Source organism: Aplysia californica, unplaced genomic scaffold, assembly GCF_000002075.1.
Source record: "Aplysia californica isolate F4 #8 unplaced genomic scaffold, AplCal3.0 scaffold00479, whole genome shotgun sequence".
In the NCBI taxonomy this organism is placed as follows: Eukaryota; Metazoa; Mollusca; class Gastropoda; order Aplysiida; family Aplysiidae; genus Aplysia; species Aplysia californica.
This window is the reverse complement of record NW_004797749.1, coordinates 125254-141048: the sequence shown is the minus strand read 5'-3', so window position 1 is coordinate 141048 and position 15795 is coordinate 125254. Positions and strand designations below refer to the sequence as shown.

At 40.0% G+C, this 15795-nt stretch overlaps 1 protein-coding gene across 1 annotated transcript; it reads right to left on the bottom strand.

Annotated features, from left to right (window-relative positions):
- Positions 1–5887: 5887 nt before the first annotated feature.
- On the bottom strand, positions 5888–15346 carry LOC101850195 (sulfotransferase family cytosolic 1B member 1). The gene is made up of 4 exons (XM_005105592.3): positions 14758–15346; positions 12306–12454; positions 11613–11761; positions 5888–6133 (listed from the first exon to the last, which is right to left on the bottom strand). The coding sequence occupies exons 1-4, from the start codon at positions 15249–15251 to the stop codon at positions 5993–5995; spliced, it is 933 nt and encodes a 310-aa protein (XP_005105649.1). The 5' UTR covers positions 15252–15346; the 3' UTR covers positions 5888–5992.
- Between the last annotated feature and the right edge of the window lie 449 nt (positions 15347–15795).

The following is a 15795-nucleotide window of genomic DNA, read 5'->3' as shown; positions in this document are numbered from 1 at the left end:
CATTCTGGGATTAATGCGTTGAAAATAAAACGCATTTCTACAGGGAAGATCTGATAAAACGCATTCTTCTTGTTTGTTTGTTTGTCTTTAGCTCAAATTCAATCAAATTTGGTACAGTCATGGTAAATGATAAATATTTTTATGTGGGATAGTCAAACAAAAACAACATTGTTATTTGTTTGTTTAATTAGCAAAAAACACTCAATCGCGATTATCTCGAAACCTTGATTTTGAGAAAAATGCGTTTTGTGAGATCACGGCAGAATAAATGTAGTAACTTTATGTGGGTTTAGGGTTAGGGTTAGGGTTAGGGTTAGGGTTAGGGTTAGGGTTAGGGATAAGGGTAGGGGTATGGGAAGGATTGCAGGAGTGTAGGATAGTATAGAAGTATAGTAATCGTTGGTGCCAAAACCGTTAATTTGTGTGTACTTTGGTATTGTCTTTTCTTATTTTTCGTTGATCCTATAAGTTATCGTTAACATCTATATCGTCTTTCTTTTCTTTCCATGTAATCAACTGTCTTTTAGGTTTATTCAGTGGTGAGTTTCTTGAAGCTATCGACTGGGACATGCATCGCCCAGGTTCAAAACCCATCGACAGCATGTTAAAAACCTAAACAAAATAGGTATTCTGCCACAATTCTTTTCATAATGTATTCTACCATCACACTCTAACCCCACCCAAGGAGTACCCAACAACAGCCAAGGAATGATGTGGTTGGCTGGCGGGAGCTCTTGTGTGGTTTGCTATATCTTTCCTATCAAACTTCCGATTGTCCTTTTCTCCCCCCACTTCTTTTTCCCGTACGTTACTCTATAGTAGTAAGTAACACCTCTAATCTTCGACACTTCCATTGTCTATATGTGTTGTAAGTGCACTAAAACTCTTACTAAATCTAAAACAAACTATTTACGATATTATCAAAAGGCAAGTGACTGAGCACTGCCAGCTCGAGGAATATTATGCTGCTCCACATCTTGCATTCTTCTTAGTAAACGTGGAAAGTTTCAAAATGATTTCAGGCGAGAGGGTTGGGGAGGGGGGGGGTACAATTAATCCTAAAGCGATTTGGGATCGATTATAGTTGCTTTTTACAATCTATGTATAGTTTTATTCAATCAATGTCTGTAAGAAAGATTGCCTCATTGTTTTGCGAGGGATTGCCGTAAATTCTATCAAGCAAAACAATCAACGAAATCAGCTCTTGCAGTACATGTAGTATTGGGCATGATAGGACACAAACTAAAAAAGAAAAGCTTTTTTGTCATGAAATGTATTTATTGCTTCTAAATGTTAGTCAAATCTGTTAACATTCAGTAACATTTTCTCTGAAGATGTATTGAATCAAACTTTAGGAAGACAAAAATACTATGAGAGGTGTAAATCCACCACAGATCAGAAGTATGAACAACATGCAGTGCTTGACTACAATTCAACTAAGATTAAACATTTTCTTTAGAAGCTCCAATTAACTCAGATAAGATAAGATAAGACTTTATTATCCCAGAGGGACATTTTTCTTGGCTGTACAGGACCGTAAAATCACATGCAGGTATACATAGAAATTTAAATTACATATAATATTCTCATTAAAATGCAATATAAAAAGAGAAGTAGAGCTGAAAAAATGTATATATATATCACATCAGATACATCATTCGACCACAATCAGGAATTAAATTACAAGGCCTTTTAGAGTTATATATTATACTAGCGAGCAAAAGAAACGCAAAAGACTATTTTGGCCATAACTAAATGTCCATCAATGGTAGAAGACTGAAATTTACACCATTGGTATTATGCTCTTTGGAAATGAAAAGTCGCCTGTCTTGCTTGTCACTGGAAACAAGAGTTATTTGAAGCTTGGAAAAAGCCTCGTGGTGCCTTCGAAAACACGGTCTAAATGAGTGGAAAAAAGTGTGAAAAGTATTCACCTGAGCTCGGCTGTGAAAGTCGGGGTAAAAAAATCAGTTCGGGCCGTTTCGCCTGCTTTTGCAAAGACAGTGCCACGTTTAAGGGCTATACAGCGAGAAAGAGCAATAAGCTGTTTGGAGGGTGTAGAAAGGCCAGTTGAGGACGCCAATCATTTTGATGTGCACATCTCGACTATCCACAGACTGATGGCCGGTTTTCAGCTCAAGAATTCTGCGGCAGATCGAAAAAGGTCAGGTCCACTCAGAGTGACCGTGCACGTGCATACAGACACTTTGTCCGGAAGCATCGTTCAAATCGACTTCAGAAAGCTACAAGAACGTCAGGTTTGATAGAGAGTACACACTGAAGAGCCAGAAGTCGGCACAAAGTGAACCGACGATTGCGTCAGGTAGGCCTTACAAATAGACGCCGTCGACCTCCCCATGGTCCAGTCTTGACCGCATACCATTGCCAAGAGCGTCTCAACTGAGTCCAGCACCATGTCAACAGATGTCTGAGAGACTGGTCTTCGGTTCTCATTTTCGGCCAAATGCCTGTTCTCCCTAGACACAACAAACAGGGGTCTCAGAGTTTATCAAGAGGGAGGCGAACGTTATAGTGACAGCTGGGTCATAAAGAGGAATCACTGGGGAGGACATCGCGTCAGGATCTGGGGTGGAATCATGTGGAACCACAAAGTAGGACCAATGATCCTCTAAAATCTAAGCCAAGGTCGAGGTCAAGGAATCAATGCTCCTAGTTGCATAGCACAAGTTCTTAGGCCCCTCTACACAGACAACATTTCAACTTCCGATTCCAGCAAGGTAATGCTTACGCGCACTCTTCCCGTATTACACAGGATTTCCTCCAACACCATGTCCTCAGTTGACAGTCTCACCCTGCCCTTAGCACTGATCTAGACCCAATTAAACATTTTTGGGACGAAATTTAAAAACGCACCGAGGGGAGACAACCAAGGCCGAGAACCACGTAGCAACTGTATGTCAATGTGGTCGTCCTGGAGATTTGGAGGCAGATCCCGCTACGATTTACCAATAACCTGTGGATTCCTTGTTCCGGAGATGTACTGCGGTTATCCGATCTAATAGTGGCCATAACCATTGATGAGCATTTTTATCATTAACCGGAAGTGGAAAATGTATTCCCTTAAAACGTAATATTCACAGTGATGCCCTTTCATAACGCCAGGAAACAGTCTGGGTTTAAATTCCCCCGCTTTGTAAAAAAAGGGAAACGAACATGATCAGCATTGCAAAGGTAAACAGGATTTCGCGTTTCTTTTGCTCGCAAGTATCTTTCTTTCTTTGTTTTTAGAGGTGCATATTATCTGACGCTGCGTGATCTTATAATTTACGTGGAAAGGGGGTGTGATGCTTATTATCTTTGTTATACTTATGGTGTTATACATTTCATCAATTCTAGTAAAATCATATCCAGAGATCTTGCTGGCTTTCCTAATGGTTCTGTAGAATTTTTCTTTATCTTTCACCCTACAATTCCCAGCCCAGCAGCAAAAATACAAAATAATAGCACACTTTCAATCATAGAATGGTATAAAAGGGACATAATCTTGTTATCAATACGAAAACTTTTTGATTTCCTTAAAAGGAACATTCTTTGATTTACTTTTTTATGCACAAGAGCAGCGTGGGGATGCCAGTCAAGCTTGTTGTTATCGATTGTTATTCCAAGATACTTGTAAGAACTTACCACCTCCATCTCCTCATCTTTAATATAGTGGTTGCATTTTGTCTTTTTTTACTCTAAAGTCTATTATTAATTCCTTTGTCTTTTTTACATTTAGTAAAAGGAAGTGGTTAGCACACCAATTGAAATTACATTTACAGCGTCCCTGTATTCATTCTCCTGTGTTGTTATAAGGCCTTGTAGAGTGGAATCATCCTCAAATTGTATTACATGTAGTTTGATGTTTTTGTTATTAAAAATACAGCAATTGGTGTAGAGCGTAAACAAGACAGGGGAGGTTACACAACCTTGGGGTGCACCGGTGTTCGTGAATATCATGTCGGATTTTACACCATTTAATTTTACATACTGAAGTCGATTGGTTAAGACCTCTAGAATCCAAGCTATAATGTTCTTGTTTATGTTCAAGTTAATTTATTTAGAAACCATAATGTGAGGTTGGAATGTGTTGAAAAAGGATGAAAATAAGCAAAAGTATCCTGTAATAATTTCTTGGTGTGTCTATGTGTTTGTAGATGTTATTTAAGACGCCCTCTACGCCTCTCTTGGCACGATAAGCAAATTGCTTGTTATCCTGTATGTCAATATATTTTTTCCGGTAATTCTGTCATTAATATGAGGTCGACCAGTGAGAACATGCTAGACTAACTACGACACTTTAACCATCACTGCGATATCAAACGACTAGACAGCAAACCACATGAGTTCGATTGGTGAACATCTGGCCAGCACCAATTAAGCAGGGCAAATAAGTTTCTAGCTCAATTCTATTTTTATTTTTCTGGTACCAACCCCACTGCCCCATTCCCGTCCATTTTCTCATCGTTTCCACTGCTCTTTCCCATCAGCTTACCCATGTCAATACGCACTGTCAGAAATACACCCTATACTATTGATATAAATGATATATTGTTATGACCCTGGTCGATCTGTCAATCATAGTCAGATGAATTTTGTTTGCAAACAAGGCCGAGTATGTTTGCACTGACGTAACAGTGAGCAAGTGTCATTTATCGTCTACGCCGAAATAGCTCGCAGAGATCAGTAAACTGATGAATGTTCAACACCAGTTGAGCATTCAAGTAAGTGATTAACTTGGCACATAAATTCTTTAAATAATTGTCCTCGTTTTTGTGTGTGGATTTTCAGTGTTGTTTTTTTCATTCTCATTCACAGCTTCCCCCCCCCCCCCCCTTTTTTTTTCCTTTTGTTAATTTGTTTTATCTTTAAACAATCACAGCAATTTTCGTGGTCACCATACACACACACACACACACACACACACACACACACACACACACACACACACACACACACACACACACACACACACACACGCACACACACACACACACTCGCGTCGCCTAGTGACGTAGCCCATCACGTCGTATGCGGCAAAAGCGGGGCTCGCCACGGCGGGGACAAAAGCCCAAAGAGAAAGTGCAATATCTTGGTAGTGGACAAGGGGGTTACAGTAAGGTCCTTGGTAGTAGAGTATCTTTGGTACAGTCAGTCTAGAATTGTGCAGAAATAACAATGGTGCAAAATTGTACCGTAATTGGATGTGCAAACAAGCGTGAGAAAAAGAGTAATTACAACTTTCACAAGTACGTGGGTGACGTCAAAGCTGGAACCTCTAGATCTAGTTGTATTTATAACATCTTTGTTGCAGACAGAGTTTTGTAATTCTGAAAAGATTTTCAGATAGAACAATGTAATTCTGTAAATATCTTGATATCGACTCCGAATTATTTTACAATCTTTATAGAACAGACAGAACATTTGGTTTCTGACCTTATGGTCCTAATAACTCAAAACGGCCAAAATTGTCAGATAGAATTTTGTAATTATGAGGTAGCGACGTGACGGTGGGTATGGGGAGGAGGGGGGATGTTAAACTTTTATTTCACCATTATCTCCACACAGTAGAACAGATTTTATATTGCATGTGGTTCCATCTGGTTTCATGCCCCCAGGCCCAAAGGGGCGTTCTTGTACTTGGTTAAGTTTTGCATTTGCTGAATTTGTCTATTGCTTTTAGTTCTGCCCGTTGCCGGTCGCTTTTTCGCATCTATATCAGAATCTAACGCTGGGGGCAAAACGATAACATGTGGGTTGAAGGGTGCTATCTATAGTTCCTTTTTTTTTCCTTCCCTCCTTCATTCCAGTCTGTCCAACCTTTTCCAAGTAATAAATGATTGTTATTGTATTGGTGTGCTTCCTCTAATTCAGTTGGGGTTTTTAAAAGCTAAAGTACCACATTGAGTGGGGAGAGGAAATACCACAAAATAGGACAAAAATGTGAATATAGATCTAGTATATTAAGTACCATGTATTTTTTTTACCACAGTCACATGATATATGGGCGCACAATCTGTGCCAGTTTGGAATCCGCCATCTTCTCTTCGAAAAGGCGGTCAAAAGCCTCGCTTTGGTCTTCTGTGAACCAGTTCTTCCAGTCGCCCACTTCGCCCTTCCTCATTATGCCAGTCTGAAACAAACAAACAAACAAATTAGAAATTACATGTTATGTGAACTGTTTTTGGCGTTCGTTTGGCTTTGATATTACTGCTTATTATGTCCAAGTATTTCCGGAATTTTCGATGCGTTCCAGGTCAAATACAATGTATGCAGCTTCACGGTTGATTTTTCGTTTTTTTTGTCAACGTTTGTTAGTTTGGTTAGTTTGGGTGCTTTTGAGTTTTCATCATAAGTAACGTAAGTCGGTTGTTGGTAGTTGCTCCGGCAGGGTTTTTTCATTATACTTATTCTTATGTCCAGTTTCATTCTCGTTCTTTAATGACAAAATGTGGCTATTGTACGGGCTAATTCGTCGATACTTTTACTTTTTTTTTTTTTAAACTGTTTCATCCTCTGTTGCCGTTAAGCGTCGAGAGAAGATGCAGTTTTCTATGGTAGGCCAGCTCCGCAGCTCTTTCAGTTGTTATATTATGTTTTCTCAGGGTTTCCGTGACACCCTCAATCCACCTTTTGCGTGGTCTTCCTCTTCCTTTATAGCCTGAGTGCTTGGTGTTGTAGGCTCTCGAGACTGGCTGGCCAGGTGACATACGTAACAGGTGGCCAAACCATAATTTTATTCTCTGTCTTTCTATGTAAGGCAAGCAAGACTCAGTGCCGATAGCTACTCTTACTTCTTCATTTCTCTGTCTGTTTCGTCTTGTGATGTTATGGGTTTTGTGGAGACATTTAATTTCGCATGCAGTGATTTTGCTTTCTTGGGTTTTACTTAATATCCAGGCCTGGCACAGGCAGAATAATGTTGGTATGAATATTGAGATGACAAGCTGTCTCTTTGAGTCCATGGAGACGTTTCGGTGAAATAGGAAGGGTGCGAGCTGGTAGGTGACAGTGTTGGGTTTTTTGTTTGTTTTTTTAGTTCACATTTCTATTTCTCTGTCTATGGACCCGTTTTCAGAAAAAAGTGCTGCCAAGATAGTTTAACTCCTTCACCTGTTTCAGTTGTTTACTATTGACATGGATGTTCAGGAGACTACGGTTTCGGCTCACTTTCATAACTTCTGTTTTTGAGGTGCTATTTTCATGTTAAATTTCTGACAGCTGTTGCTCAGCTCGGTAATGTGATTTGGAGGCTTTGTTGGTTTGGATGAATAAGGCATTGGTCGTCTGCGAATAGAAATTCATTTAGGCTTTTTGGGCTTTGCTTTGCGTCTTGCGTTATTTTGTCCATATATATTATAAACAGGAGGGGGGATAGAACGCATCCTTGTCGTACTCCAGATCTTACTTTGAGTCAGCCTGTATTGCCTTTCTTTGTTCTTACTGAGCTTCTGCTGTTGGTATATAGAGCTCTGAAATTATCTAACGTTTGTCCTCCGACGTCATACTTTTCGAGTGTCTTCCAGAGTTTTGCATGGTTTACTCTGTCAAAAGCCTTCTCCTGGTCTATAAAGACGATGTTGGATTCTTTGTTAAGCTCGATTGTTTTCTCGCATATCTGTTGTAATGCGAATACAGTATCCATGCATCCTCTTCCCTTTCGGAATCCAAACTGAGCTTTGCTCAGATTTCTCTCTACAGTAGGTCTTATCCGCTGTTCTAATATCTTTGCGTACATTTTCCCTGCGTGGCTTAATAAAAAGATGCCTCTGTATGTCGTGCAGTCGCGTTTGTTGCTTTTCGTTTTCCGTAATGGGACCAACGTCGCTTTCTGCCAGATTTCTGAGCATTTCCTTCGCTCCCAGGCTCTATTGAAAATTCGCCTCAGCCACTGTACACCGGTGTTTCCACAAGTATGGTTTCCACTGTGATGTCATCTGGTCCTTGGGCTTTGTTCTTGGGGCTGGTTTTGAGTGCTTTTCGATTTCACAGAGAAGTATGGGTGGTTCTGTTTGCTCTCCATATTATGATGATGGTTGGAACTCTTCTTGTTGTCTGTGGAAATAGTCGGGGCTGAGTAGTTCTAGGAAATAATTTTCCCATCTTTTCGTAATGGCATGCTTGCTGAGAACGGCATTACCCTCTTTATCGTTTATAATGCATGTCGGGTTGTATGGGCCTTTCCTTAACCGCAAGCTGTTCACGCTTTTATTAAACTCTCTAGGGTTTTCCTTGCAGATTTTGGTCAGCTTCTTGCCACATATTTTCCATGCATTTTGTTTTGCGGTTTTTATCATTTATTTGGTATCTTTTCTCGCTTTCCTGTATTCTATATAGTCCTCTTTGGTCTTTGACTTCTTCCATTTCTTGAATATCGTTTTTTTTAAATTGTAATTGGTTCTTTGATTTCGTCATTCCACCAGCATGTTGTTCTGCCTTTGTTTCCACCTAATCGTTTGTTGCTACAACTATTTTCCAGTATTTTTTACATGGATTGTTTTTATGTTTGCCATTCGTCTTCTATGTCTTTGCTCTCAGGTGACAGCTTATTGTATTCCTTGGTAATGTCATCTTCGATTATCTTCTTGATGTCTCGTTCTTCCAATTTTCTTAGGTTGGTTTTGATTTTTCCCCTTTTCTTCTTTGTTTGCTTTACATTGTTGGTTATTAGAGTAAGAGTTCCAGGTCTGTGGTCCTTGCGACGATGTAGTGGAACCGCGCTCGAATCTTTGGATGTATATCTTTGTTTTCTGTTCATCAGGATGAAATCAATTTGTGATGCATGGTTCAGGTCATTCCATCTGTACCAGGTCTTGATTTGGCTTAGTCTGTGTTGGGAGAAAATGTGTTCGTGTTCAGCGCATGGGTTTAGTATGATTTCTCCATTGCTGTTGCAGTCTGAATATTTATCACTCTGGGGTCCCAAGTTCTCTTCCCATGGGGTTCTCCTTTGTCCAACTCTGCCATTTAAATATCCCAAGATAAATATATATTCTTTGTTCTTGATGGTTTTAATGTGGTCACTCAGGTCTTGGAAATATGATTGTCTATTTTCCTCTGTATTGCTGTCGTTACAAGGAGCGTATGTTTGGATGTACGTTGTTGTTTTGCCACCCTCTATGAGTTTTATGCTCACTATGCTCTCTGAGATCTGGTTGGTTTCATAGATTGTATCCATTTTGGCTGGGTGTATGATGAAAACTACGTCATGTTTGAATCTCTCATTTTCAGGTGTTCCGCTCCAGATCAGGGGGTAGTCCTTATGAGTCAGCTTGCTGTGTTTGCCTCTCTTAATTATGTCTGACAATTCCATGATTGCTATTTTCTTTCTTTCCATGAAATTCACTATTTCTGGTTCTTTGCCTCCAAGTTCCCTGACATTCCAAGTGCCAGTTTTATTCGTTGTTCTACCTTGCTGTCCGTATACTTTTCCTCGTCCTTTTCTGTTTGAATCAGTCCGTGTGCTCTCCTTTGTTTGTCTCGAAGCATGATTTATCCGCCGTCGGCTTGCTAGGCCAGTCACGGTTTCACCAGAGCGCCGGGTCGACCTTCACGGCTAGACATAAAGTCATTGACATAAAGTCATTGACATAAAGTCACACTGTACTTCCCCCTGACCCAGCTATCCCTTATTTTGTCCTGTTTCCACCTCCCTCGACGGAGACGAACGGTTGGACTTTGGAAGAAAATTCGTCAATAATATCGATAAAACAGACTTTTTCAGGCACCAAAAGAAATCATATACGAGCAAAAGAAACGCGAAAAACTATTCTGGCCATAACTGAATAACAATCAATGGCAGAGGACAAAAGTTGACACCATTGATAGTATGTCATATCCTCTTTGGAAACCAAAAGTCGCCCGTCTCGCTTATCATCGGCAACTAGAGTTATTGCCTCTTAATTGAAGCATGGAAAAAAGCCACGTGGCGCCTTCGAAACAAGGTCTTCATGAGTGAATAAAAAAAGGGTGGAACGTATTTTCCTGAGTTTGGCTATAAAAGCCGTGGTAAAAAAAATTGGTTCGATCGTTTCGCCTGCATTTGCTACGACAATTTCCCGTTTAAGGGCTATACAGCAAAAAAGAGCAATAGGCCGATCGGAGGGTGGTGAATGGTCAGCCGTGGTTGCCAATCATTTTGGTGTTCACATCTCGATTATTCACAAACTCATAACCTGTTTTCAGCTCACGAATTCTACGTCGGACCGAAAACGGTCAGGTCGACCCAGAGTGGCCGATGCACATGTATAAATACATTGTCCTGATGTACCGTTCAAATCGACTTCATACAGCTACAAGAACATCAAATTTCATAAGGGGTACCCACGGAAGTCGACACACACAGTCAACTGACGCGCTCGACCTTACTATGGTCCAGTCTTGATAGCACACCATCGCCAAGATCGTTCGACAAAATAGGACCCATGATCTTCCAAAATCAAGGACAAAGTCGAGGTCAAGGTATCAATGCTGCCCGCTGCATAGCAGAAGTTCTTAGGCCCCTCTACACAGTCAAAATTTTAACTTCCAGTTCCAGCCAGAAAATTCTTGTGCGCACACTTTCCGTGCGTGTTACACAGGATTTCCTCCCACCCTATGGCACCACTTTGCAGCCTCACCCTGCCCTTGGCACATATTTAAACCCAATTATGCATTTTAGGACGAAATTAAACTTCGCACCGAGGGGAGAAAACCAAGGCCGAGAACCACACAGGAACTTGATTGGGTAGATGTTTTACGGCACTATCGACACAATTTTGGTCATTTAAGCGCCATCAGGTTTCACCGCTACAAAATCAGACGTGTTTTAATAAAGAGTCTTTCGGAGCTCGCAACCGCAAACGACCACACTATTTCTATTATGCTAAAAAGACGAACAAACATTTATAAAAAAAATTTTGTAAATATATGGAAAAGGCTTATTTACATTTGTATATACAATACAAATTTCATTGTATGTATATATACATCGTATGTATATATACACCGACAACGACAACTATATATTTTCACATTTTATTAAACAGTCCAATTTCTTTTATAAAACTTAAAATTCTTCTAGGTTCTATGATGTTAAAAAGGGTCTTAATATCTTTACATTTAAAATATTTATCACGGACATAATTAAAGTCGACACATTCCATTACACAGGAACTGGATGTGGAAGCAAAGCCGCTACGTTTTACCAAGAACCTAGTGGCTTCCTCGTAACGGAGATGCACTGCGGTTATCCGATCTAATGGTAGTCAAACCCATTACTGGTCATTTTGATGCATTAACCGGAAGTTGAAAATGTATTCCGCTAAAATCCAATATTCACAGTGAAGCCCCACGTATCCTTTCATAGTGCCAGAAAAAATTACCCCGCTTTGTTAAAAATGGAAAACGAACATGATCACCATTGCAAAGGTAAACAGGATTTTGCGTTTCTTTTGCTCGCTAGTATACTTTGCGGGTAAAGACGAAGAGTCCGACCAATACTTGAACTTAAATCACCGATAAAACGCAGAACTCCAAAATACTTAAATAGAACCGAAAGTGAAACAAAGTACATGTAATGACACGCTGGATTCTGCAGTTCCCTACCGGCCACCCATCCTCGACCAGCTCACCTTTCCTTTTTGAAAATGTTCCTGTGTCAAATCATTCATCTTGCTGTCGTTCAGAGCCTCTTTCATGTGTTTGAACTGTGTGACCTCCGCGATCTTCTCAGACAGAGTGGTGGGTTGTCCGAGGAATTCACACAGATCTCTTACGATAGCTGGTTCGGAAGGGGTGGGGGCAGGGGTGGTGGAGTGTGTAGGGAGGAAAAGAGAGTTGGACGAGGAGGGTGGGGGATTGGTGGGAAGTTGAAATAACTTTGGTGAGTTATGATATTGTATAGTGTAATGTTGTACTGGGCAAATAATTTCACGCTATGTTTGTGTGAAACGGCGATGAGTGGTATGGTATGGTATGGTATCGTATCGTATGGTATGGTTTGGTATGGTATGGTATGGTAACTCTCTCTCTCTCTCTCTCTCTCTCTCTCTCTCTCTCTCTCTCTCTCTCTCTCTCTCTCTCTCTCTCTCTCTCACACACACACACTCTCTCTCTCTCACTCTCTCTCTCCTCATACGTCTCCGCCACCCCATCTCCCTCTCTTCCCTTCCCCTCTCTCTCTCTCTCTCTCTCTCTCTCTCTCTCTCTCTCTCTCTTTCTCTCCCTCCCCCCCCTCTCTCTCTCTCTCTCTTTCTCTCTCTCTTCTCCCCCCCCCTCCCCCTCTGTCACCTTCTATCAACCCCCCTCCCTTTCCCGGTCCTCACCAGCTGGTTCCTCCTTCATCCTCTCAAAACTGTTAACAAACACAGGACACTCGGGGTGGTCTGCCATAAAGCGTTCACAGGCCAACACGTTGTTGAACCAGGAATCGAATAGAAACTCTCCGCGTTGTCTGATGGATACGTAGTCATTCCTGCGGAGGACCAATGTATATGTATTCTCGATTTTAAAAAAAATTAAATACGACATGTACATATTATTGACATAGTGAAAAGTACCTGTCATTGATGATAAACATGGAAACAGCAAGTCTCGATACAGGGTTTCCAGATTGGATTAATCAAAACTGTTCATTTTTGGATTATTTTCGAGTCGTTTGGATTATGATTTTTTGTTTGGATTTTTGGAAATTTTTTCACTAGCTGTCTCAATTGGTAAGTGAAAAAAAAAAATAAGAAAAAAAAATTAAAGGAAAACTCTTTCATAGTATAGACACTGTATGTAGATTACTTCAAAACTGGCACTTTGATGCAGGGTTGCCAGAATTTTGATGAAGAACCTGACGAAGAGGACATTTCCTTGTTCGTTTAGGGTAAGTTTGCTAATTTTCCGGGTTTGGATTTATTTTAAAAAAAATTAAATTGGCTTATTTTTGCCAGCAGTTTGGATTATTTATTTTTTAAAATTAAATTGGCTTATTTTTGCCAGCAGTTTGGATTATTGGTGAAAAAAAATTCTGGCAATCCTGTGATAGGATATAGCATTCATTCCTGTTATTGTTGTTTGTATATAAGTGCCAAATCTGTGACAGACATCGGCGATCATGATTCTCCATTCATTCTTTTGCTCGGATGCTCTTAAAAAAAGCTACGTTTCCCCGAGCGTTTCCTCTTCTACTACTAGCTGGGTACCCGTTCCATGACCGGACTCAAAAGAATCGATCATCAAGTCATTGTGGAAACAGTGCGCACTGCTTGCATTTTAATTGTATGAGTAAAGAGAAGCACATCGACACAATAATGGTCATTTAGTGCTGAGAAAAAGTAAGACAGACAGACAGAAACAACAGAGGGGCGAACGGAAGGCTCACTTGTTTAAAATGGTATCTTAGAAGACGGACTTTCCCACGATTAGATCTTAACGAAACTAATGAAAAGCTAATAATTAAACTACAGTGACTTCAGACTCCTTAATATAGCTGTGCACCCTTTAAATGATTCCGAACTACCGTTTTTCAAATTCGAAAGTTAAATAGTTCGGAAGTTTTAGATGACTAAAGTGACGAATTTTCACAAATATAATATATTATACTCTGTCACATTTTTAAGTATACACATTTTGAAGCTCAATAAAACAAAATCCATGCCACCAACTACTTTAAAATTTACACACTGATTACGTGATATACCTGTCGCTGGTGAGCTTTTTCAGATTTCTGAACGCGCGAGTGGTTTTGTAACTGCATGCGTGTTACATGTTTTTTTGTGTGGGGTTTTTTTTTTAGAATTATGATACGGCAATGATTAATTTTGTTTATAGTTTTTTCAGTTCAAATATACACACAACAAATTCAAAGGCCGAAATAGAAAGACCAAATTTAATTACACCTAGCTAATCCAAATATACAAATGACGTCATAAAAAGTCCTTATACAACAATAGCTAGTTCAAATGCAAACATAGAAATCTCAAATGTAACACATAGCAAATTAAAATGCCTCAGAGCAAGTTCAAATGTAAAATATACTTGGAGAAAAAAAGAGGCTTAAAGTATAAGAAGTGCATCAAGGTAAGAAGTAAAAGGGTTTGGGCTGTTTGCTACGAAATGGTTAGATGTAAGCCGTGTGGTGCCGCAAGAAAAATACCACGTGAAACGAAACTAATTGTTAATTTTCTTTAAAACCCGAAAATAAACACACATGTTTAAACAGACACGAATGGTTATGATAAAAATCAATAAACTGCCGGTGTATATAGAACTAACGGGACGAAATGTTAAACCAATGTTAAATTCTATTTACTTATTCCTGCACTACAAAACGCTCTGGCATAATAGGCTTGCATTGATCTGAAGACTGCTGCCATTTTCTCTATAGTCACAGCTTGGGGTTTTTGTTCCATCAACTGGGCAAGTGTTACCATCCTTTGTTGGTGAGTCTGCTGAGTGATCATTTAGTCTCTTGCTTCAGCGAACATCTGTTTCAAATCGTATTTCCCAAAAAAATGTTTCAATGGTGAAATGGTATAGCTATTAGGTTATTTAAGAGGCAGGACCTCTAAGATCAACTTTTATCTCCGAAAGGACCGAAAGGAATTTATTGAATGCATATTCCTGAAATTTTAAAGAATATCGACTCATGGTGAAACTAGCTATTTTCTTTTTAACACAGTGTATACTTAAAAATGTGACAGAGTAATTATAGTCTAATATTATTTTATATATGTATTACATTATATTATGATATATAGATCACATGATATCATGTATAGAACTCACCATGTCCCCGTATATTGCAGAGGCTGATAGCTGAGTGTAGAGTACATCTGATACCCCGAGGCCCACACGTCTTTCGGGTTCCGTAGTAGATATATGACCTTCAACCTTTTCTCCACCACCTGGGCTGGAAGTTTATCCATGTGCGCGTGCAGAGCGAGGTTCCGAGGTGACGTCATCTGGTCAATGCTTGTTTGCACATTAGGTCCGACAAAGTCCAGAAGATGAGAGATGAACTGAGTGGAACTGAACTCGAGATTTTGTCGTAATATCATACTGACCACCTCGGATGTCCAGTGGTTGCCCGTTTTGGGCATACCCACTGTGATGACGTCATCGTCTCGGAGGTTGAGCTTCCGGATAATGGAGAATACGTCGGCCATGTTGTCGGAGCCCAAACAGCAAGGGTAGGGAACTCCGTCAATTTTCTGCACACTCATAGATTCCATGCCCTTAGGGTTGTCAGAACCTGTTGTTATGGGAACGTTGTCCACCATCTTGGATTTGGATTTATCTTATCTTGTGGTCTGGGGGAATAGAAGTGGAAAGAATGCAGCAAAACATAATAACCACTTCCAGGAGCTATGCCGTGGATACCCGACTGATATTCTGGACCTAGATCTATACTTCAGACCTAAGGCAATAGCCATCTGAAGAGTTATGCTCTTGCTTTAATTTTTTTCTGGCTTCGACAGTCAATTGGTTAGGCTATCGGGCTCGTAATCGTGAGGTTGCGGGTTAAGGTTTTCGAGCCTCATAACCGACGGGGTGTCCTTTAAAAAGTGATAATAAGTACCTGGCAACAGACAACGAAAGAAATTGTCAGTATGTTAGTGTTATAGCGCCAATAAAGTGGCAGCCTGCACTGTATGCTTCCAAAGACGTTGAAATTGTTTCAGAATGCCAACAGGTCTGATGGGGTGATAATATAGATGGTAACGCACACAGAGCTTGTTGTTGAGCGGGATTTTGCGCTAAACAAAATGCTGTCTATCAACTATCTATCTGTCTATCTATTATTGTTATTATTATTATTATTAT

Coding starts and splice junctions, on each gene's coding strand:
- LOC101850195 (XM_005105592.3), bottom strand. CDS start 15,251: ATGGTGGACAACGTTCCCATAACAACAGGTTCTGACAACCCTAAGGGC. Junction 11,762..12,305: donor GATGAAGGAGGAACCAGCTG/GTGAGGACCGGG, acceptor CTTCCGAACCAG/CTATCGTAAGAGATCTGTGT. Junction 6,134..11,612: donor AACATTTTCAAAAAGGAAAG/GTGAGCTGGTCG, acceptor TGTTTGTTTCAG/ACTGGCATAATGAGGAAGGG.